The 8521-nt window shown below is 35.3% G+C and overlaps 1 protein-coding gene across 1 annotated transcript; it reads right to left on the reverse strand.

Moving 5' to 3' along the window:
* Positions 1 to 4380: 4380 nt before the first annotated feature.
* LOC144432907 (mucin-5AC-like) lies at positions 4381 to 7275 on the reverse strand. The gene is made up of 3 exons (XM_078121209.1): positions 7179 to 7275; positions 6269 to 6592; positions 4381 to 5578 (listed from the first exon to the last, which is right to left on the reverse strand). Exons 1-3 carry the CDS (start codon positions 7258 to 7260, stop codon positions 5223 to 5225), a joined length of 762 nt encoding a protein of 253 aa, XP_077977335.1. The 5' UTR covers positions 7261 to 7275; the 3' UTR covers positions 4381 to 5222.
* Between the last annotated feature and the right edge of the window lie 1246 nt (positions 7276 to 8521).

Raw genomic sequence — 8521 nt, forward strand, 5'->3', positions numbered from 1 at the left:
TACCAGTGGCAATGCAGGTAGAGGTGGAAAGAGTAAGTTTTTGTAATTTACTCTGAAAACGATACTCAGGTACTTTTTAGACAGCAACACTTTGTTTGCAGTTTCGATATCATTGAAAAAAAACATATTTGTGGATAGTATGTAATGGATCACTTTATTGGACTTGCGCTTGTGCTTTCCAAGAATTTAACGTAGCGCGCAGAACATTCCTGTGAACCAGCATCACCAATGTGTACACTACTCAAAACGTAAACGACATTAACGGCTCAAGGTAATGTCTCGGTTCAAAGAACATCAAGATGCCCAGTAATGTTCATAGCAACATTTGAATAAATAGAGGATATCAATATATCTTATATTTATTGCAGAAGTTGACGTTGCTATTGGAGTTCTGCGCCATGACCTTTTGAAAACAGAATGGAGACCTTTAGCGAGAACGTTGGGTCTTACCCAAGCTGATATTGACGACATCGAAGTTGGATTCCCAGATGATCTACGGGAACATGTCCATAGGATGTTCGAGAAATGGAAACAAAAGAAATCGAGAAATGCAACAGTGGAGGCACTAATTAAGGCCTTAACCGTTCTTCGAAATCTCAACTATGTTGAATCAATATGCCGAGAGCTACGTATGTATATGTTCAGCATATCTTTATGATTTAATTTTCGTCCACTGTCCACACAATATTTATTGTTTCATTGGAATAATCGATGTTTTATGAAACAAATGTTCCCCAAACCACTGATTTGTCAAGTACTACATTTACTACAGGTAGAAATGCTACAAACTGTAAATAAATCTGACCACTGATGTATACAACTTGTCTTACGTTTTCACAAGGTATATGAAGTTATGACCATATTATGCTGACTGGTGGTTGTCAGGTTTTTGATCCAAAGAAGTGTAATTATTCATTAGTAAATCATGATAATTCACGGCAATATCACAATAATATACTTTTGTAGTTTGTATGTATAAGTTCAAAAAGTTACTGTGATCATTCTCATAACAAAGCAAACAGCTCTAGCCCCGGACAGTGGTGCCTTTCTTGCAACAAGTACACAAAAAAGTCATACACATTGTTGCTAATGAACATATCGTATACTAATAATAGAGTGCTTAGATGTAACTGTTGGTATGGCCCTGGATGTACTCTTTCCTCCATATAAGTCATTTTTTAATTAGTTAGTTTATGTTCGCAGTTTCATCACAGTACATTTTCAACGCAACAATAGATGAAACGTCTGGGCTATTGGCTAGAGACTAGTTACTTCACTTCTGATACACTATCTTTTTATCTATTACAGGAATCCCGTACACGAATCCTAGTCCCTGGAGACACTAGTTGAAATTATGGCTTATACATCATCGTTACAATTTCTTGAACAGTACTAAACAAATCAAAGAGTTGGATACCTGTCCTTAATTATAAAACATTGTTTTCATACCTCTGGTGACTGGCTTAGACCGTGTCACTTGGAATATGGACTAGTGACCGATATTGACCTCAATTTGGATACATGAGGCAATATTCGTTTTCTGTTCTCCATAGGGCACAATTACAGCAGCACGAGACTAGTCCTACCGGTGATTTCTTTCAATCTGGATAAAATACATGACTTGGAATGTGATGTGTTATAAAACACTTATATGGCCTGACCTTATTTGGGCACTAATCGGCATATTACCCCAATGCTGTTATGTGTAAAAGCAATTTCCCGAGGCTTTCGTCATCGGCAAATAGTTGATGTATAACAGTCCTCGGGGGTAATGGACGTCGACTAGTGTCCTCATCGTTCATAGCCAGGGAATAAGTGTATAATACTACAGTGATATATATTTGATATGTTATTATACAGTACAGAACAACTTGGCAGAAAATATAAACATAAACATGTCAGAAGAGATTAACTGTAATTAGTGACTAGAGGACCATATAGAAGTGTGATTAGAATTTCAAACAAAAAAGTACAGTGGCAGATATATCATTATGCTAAAAAATTGATTCCCCTTTCATCATATAAATGATAGATGTCTTGAATGTGATACATATATCGATGTGATGGACGCAATTTTAATTTTTCGTCTGCTCGATTGCCTCGGAACAGTAAAAGTTTTACGCTAAGCTAACACTAATACAAACGACCGACATGCTTTGCATGTCGCAAGATGATGATTGTCTTGAGTTTAATTCGCCGAGATCGTTCTCTCACTGCACCTCTCCACGTGACGCCATGCACGTGTACAGCAAATTAAAGACACTGTTTAGCAACCTGAATCAGTGGAGTGTGCCCAGTAAATAAAACTGAATCGGCTTGTACTTTTGAATACTTACTCATCAAATTTAAGTGACATTTAACAAACCAGGATGATTTTGACAGCTGAAAAACAAAAGGAAGACATGATTGCTACTGGAGTAGTTTTCACTCGCCTCTTGTAACTTCAGGGCTTCAAACATAGTCGACAGTTTACCTTCTAGACTTAGTCTATCAATTGCGTATTCCACCAAGGCCAATGTGATGTTGACAATTGTCACTTTCATTCCAACGTGTTTATCAATACACCAACTCATTAAACTCTGTACACCAATCACATTTCAGTATTCAGGTACCACACATTATTGTTTTAATGCTGCTATTTGGAATAAATTTGTATAAATACCTGCAATAATTTCAACAGGTAAATAATTCATGAAGGAACTGATGAAGCTTTATTTCAATATTTCAAGTCGGATTGATAATATTATTGTTTTGTCGTGAGAATAAAACTGATCGATATTCCCATTCGTTACTAAAAACTTAGATATTAATTTTTTACTAACGAACTCTTCTTGGTTCTTTACATCTTTTCAATTTTGCAAGCCTGTGATCACATCGAAAGTCAGTTACATTATCTCGATGCTAGAGAAAGAGACTTTCTTCGGAGTGTTTATGAACACAAAACACTTTACACACACACACACACACACACACACACACACACACACACACACACACACACATATATATATATATATATATAGTTTTGGTAGACAGACGAGTTGTCTGACGATCGCACTATGCGTGAAACTCCGAGTTACAACTAAGAAAGAGTTCCAGTACTACCAAAACTATTACGCTCTGCCACTGCGGTATAGAGCACTGTTTTAGCAGATTGATACTCACCGAGTTATATATATATATATATATATATATATATATATATATATATATCTGTTCAAAGCATTCCATAATCACAGTGTGCTAGAAATTTTCTAGCATCTTCCATTTATGACTATGAGCAGCATAATACCCGACAGCCTATGTTTAGCTAATCACACCACTCCCAAATGTATCAATTGATTTTTCAGAAACTGTACTAGGGGTATCAAATTGCAATGTTGGATAATGTCTTTAATACTACGTATACATAGGAGTACAGTTCAAATAATTGTCTTAATTATTACTCTTATCATAATTCAAGACTGATAACATACATTATTTTAGATTAGTTTACATTCAGCAACATACCAATAGACTCAGAGAATATGTTTGTTATGGTATACTGTTCACTAGCACTATACGAAAACGTCTCGTTTGACCACATCTCCAGGGTTAAAGGTCATGTATATGCTGTTTGAATGTGGTTGAGTATGAGACAAAGGTACATCTTTGACGTAACGTATACACGTTGTTAACCCATGCATGGCTGTAGATAGCATCAAATGTGGTACCCAGTCTTACACCAACACTAAGGGGTGATAGAAAGGTGAATCACAGGTGTAGTAAATGTTTCGTAAAGGTGGATGAATGGTGTAAAAGAACAAATTAATTAAGCTCTCATGATAATTATTCACCGTTAATATCAATGGAAATGATGGTTATGGCAGCAAGATGCACATCCCATAACAATAATGACAGGGATAAATGCAATGAAACCACCCTTATCTATTTGGGTTGGCTCATTTTCAACTTCTTATTACTAATTCACTATCTTCAATAAACGTATATGATTTGTGAAAAAGTAAACGTCTACAACAAACATTCCTTCGCAACCTTTTAGGTGAACTTCGTTTGTAACAAAGATATATAATTGATCGATTTGGCGAAATGAGCAACATCCTAAATTGATGACAGGGTGTTAAAATAGTGACAATATACTTGTACCGATTGATTCTTGGCCAAGAGTTGTCGATTCATAAATCGGTTGATTCACTGCTTCTGTCGCTCCTTGTTTTACAAATGGTATCGCTGATAAAGACATATATTAGATTATCTTAGATTCAAAGTCAGATTGACTTGTGCTTGGCTGTTACAACGTTATTGAGACACGACAACGAGCTGAGAAAATGTATTAGAATTCAAACCACAACAATCCTGTAAGTCATGGGTCCTTGTAATAGACCAATATTTAATAAACCAATCTATCACAATAAAACCGATATGACTTTTATAATGAGCTACAACCGAAGATCGATCTCTTAGTTTGTAAATGTCTGCAATTATGCAAATTAGGATGATATATGCAAGTTGCGTATATCATTTGTATCATGTTGTCATCTCTATATCCTTCATGTTAATTAAATACTGGACTACCTACCATACACCATATATTACTCAATTGGAAAATACCTTTTTACCTAATTACCTTAATTATGCAAATGACTCATTAAAATAAAAATCTACGTTAACACGTTTGCTTTATATACTAAATTATATTAACCTGAAGCTGCTATTCTAAAGTTATTGCCTAATTATCAAAATCAAAATTCATCCATAAAATTAGTTTCTACATCAAGAAGATTTATAATAGTTTTTTTGAGCTGTGTAGTCGTAACTGTTTGTGTCAAATTACACGAAATTCAAACATTTTGTTCTTAATAAGATAATGCCTATTTACCAACAGTCAATTACTCTGCAAATGACTCAGCAAACCTATAACACTATAAATTATCCGCGTCATTGGTTCTTTGTTATCACAATTTATGTACTAAATTATATGATATCGAAAACATGCATGCTTGATATATTGCCTAATTACTTACATTGTACACAGATCACTCTTATTAATCATAAACTTCGTTCGCAAAAACATATTTAGGTCTTACTCTTCCCATAGGAAAATTGTGTATTAAGATTAAATGCAGTAGGTTTATAATGGTTTAGAGATATCCTGTCACAGACGTTATAATTATGACCATGTTTATACAAGAAAGACGAAGATCAATGTGACAAATGATCATTTAAAACTCACCACAGAGACAGTAGAAGCGAAATTCATAGTCCAAACATATACCAGCTAATTTGTCCCTATCATTACACTCATAACCGTCGAGTGGGTCACAGATTGAGCTCCGTTTCGGTGGAGCATCATAGCACACTAGACTATACACTTCCTTTAACTGAATTTCTATGGGATTCTCACAGAACAATCGTTTTGTTCGCAGCTGATGTATGCTTTCCAAAACTTCTTTCTTAGATCCTACACTCGGGGTATCGACATCTATCCATGGTGTCCACCCTGATTCCTGACAATTAGCCGGTCGAATGGTGGTGGTTGTTACTGCTGTTGTAGTTGGGATTGATTGCACTTTAGTCGCTAGAATTGAAGAGGGAAGACAAATGTCTATGTTCATTTTATTTACGAACTAATAGCCATAGTTGTATAGTTTCTCATGTTTCTTATGTTTTAACGTTTACATTAATTTCTCGATTTACCGTAAGTAAGTAAGTGAGTGAGTGAGTGAGTGAGTGAGTGAGTGAGTAATATAAGTAAGTAAGTAAGTAAGTCAGTCAGTAGTGTAGTGTAGTGTAGTGTAGTGTAGTGGAGGTGAGTGGATTGGAGTGGAGTGTAGTGTAGTTGCATTCATTGTTCATATACTTTTGTATTTCAAGGTGCCAACGAATCTCTTGCATCACTACAATACTCTAGCCATATATACAACTCAAACCAGCAAACAAGCAGACGTTTCATTTGCTCGTCATTACGCAGAACATCAAATGAGTTACTTAATGTCTCAAGTTAGTTTTGCCACAACTTATATTTTTAATTACAAATCAAAATGTTGTGAGCGATAATAGAACAATGAATATTTTATTCTAAACCTATATGGTATGATATAAAAATGTATATCTATATATTTGCTGAATATATTGTGCATACGTTTCATGAAAAAAATTCGTAAAAGTACATTTGTTGGTTATTGTAATTTTGTTTTTGTTTTTATACTCTATGATCGTGATTAAAGAAAAAATATGGAAATCAATAAATACAAGGTCATAAACTCACCACAGGGACAGTAGAATCGGACTTCATAGTCCAAACATGTAACTTGGTTCCAATTATGACACTCAAAGCCATTGTATAGATCACAGGATGCTTTCTGCCCTGGTATTTCATCATAGCTAACTAAACTATGCACTTCTCTGCATTCAATTTCAATGGGATTCTCACAAAACGAATGTTGTAACCGCAGCTGATGCAAGGTTTCGAAATCGCCTTTCTCAGGACCTACACTGGGGGTATCAACATTCATCCATTGTGTCCAACCTGTCCCTTGACATGTAGCCGGATGGATTGTTACTGTTTCCGTGGCTGACTGTATAATACGTGCTAGATGAAAAAAAAACATCTTCTACTATACGTACATCTTCAACAATAAAACTTTATAATGCAACTTACATCTACTTGTTTAATCAAGTGATTTTTTTTACACAAAACCTCGGTTAAACTACTCGAGTATACGTAGCATAATGGTAATGACAGTAAATGAGATTATCGAGGATAAGTTGCATTGTCTTATTTTACTACACTTTCTATGATGGTTTGCATTTGTATTACATGAACCTATTGGTGTACAAAATATATGTAATTTCTTAGCTTATTCGGTTTGTTTCATTTCCTAATACGTATTCTGTGATCTCAGCTCATTTTCAAGACTCGTCATCATTCTACATCTATCGATGATATGTTTAAAACTCTTTACTTACTTGGTTTCTGTAATTCTATGTAATTATGCCCTAAATATCCTGTATCATGCCTTAAAGGGTTAAACGACGTGGTTGTGCCGGTGGTAATAACAATGGCGACAAATATATGAGGACGTGGAAAAAGAAGACAAATGCTTACCTAACTGTTATTTTACATCATCGTATCATTAATATTTTCCAATGAATATGTTATTAAACGGAACACCTACCTTGTACTTTGGTTCCCCTGCTTATGATGGAAGCAACGAGGATTAAGAAATATGTTGACTGTAGGACCCCAGGAATCGACATGATTCTTCATCCGTGCCTAACCCTCATCTGATCTTAATTCAAACGTTACTGTTTTATAATAAATTGTACGTGCTAGAAATGAAATATGCTAACATGAGGTGAAATGACACCTTTTAAATCATGTAGTAATTTTAATTTTGAAACTTTAATTGTGTTCATAATTCAAACTTTAAAGAAATGTGATATAAACTATGGGTAGGTGGAAATGAAATATGGTAGCCAGACATCGTATAAATCATGTTGTCATTTGTATAGATTATTTTTACATCATACACCCTCGGTCGATTTTACTTTACTCTACTGTAATAGGTATGTGTATGTCAATGAACTAATGGGAACGATACTGATTGCAAATAACATTACATGTCGTCGATGTTGGACAACCTATATTGAGTGTCACGAAAACATCTTAAAATGTATCGAGATTGATACATCACGAAAAACAGTAAATACCGATACACTGAATTTCTCAATACACGAAACGTTCAATTTACCCACCTTTACCCAACCTGTGACTCAATCACCTAACCACCATCTCTGTCCAGGGATAGTACGAGACGCAGTACCACTTTTGACTTTCTACAACCCTCAGGGGAGAGATCACCGGGGGTAAATCAAAGGTGTCACTTCATCTCATACTCATACTGGTTCTAGGACAAACGCCCCCGGACAACCCCCCCCCCCCCGGACAAACGCCCCCGTAGGACAAACGCCCCCGGACAAATGCTCCCCGGACAAACGCCCCGTAGGACAAATGTCCCCCGGACAAACGCCCCCGATAAGACTGTTGTTGCCTACGAATAGAGATAAAAAATATGTAGATTTTGGGAAGTACACTTAAAATATGGTTTTATCACGTTTATTGTATAACGGATGAACAGACTCACCACATTTACACATCCTCTGCTCAAGATTTATCCCGGTTGAAAGACATGGCCAAATATGACTTTTCGTATAGTGATTTAATTAAGTAAAATAAAATAAAAGATTCAAATGTCGACATAATTTCGTTGTATACTAACTTAAATGTCATTCTCCATGATTTAGTTTCCCTTCAAGTTTATAAGTCTCCATGAAGGATAGGAAATTGAATGTAATAGTTCCTAGAATATAAATTACACCCATTAATCAGTTTCAGATGAATTAGTAACACGATAGGTTGATGTAATACAACAATACAAAGTCATGTTGATATTACATCTTTAATGACAAGTTTCTCAACTTAAGATTCTCTAGACTGGGAAGTGAGACAATAAATGGA

The sequence above is a fragment of the Glandiceps talaboti genome, chromosome 3 (genome assembly GCF_964340395.1).
Source record: "Glandiceps talaboti chromosome 3, keGlaTala1.1, whole genome shotgun sequence".
NCBI classification, from domain to species: domain Eukaryota; kingdom Metazoa; phylum Hemichordata; class Enteropneusta; family Spengelidae; genus Glandiceps; species Glandiceps talaboti.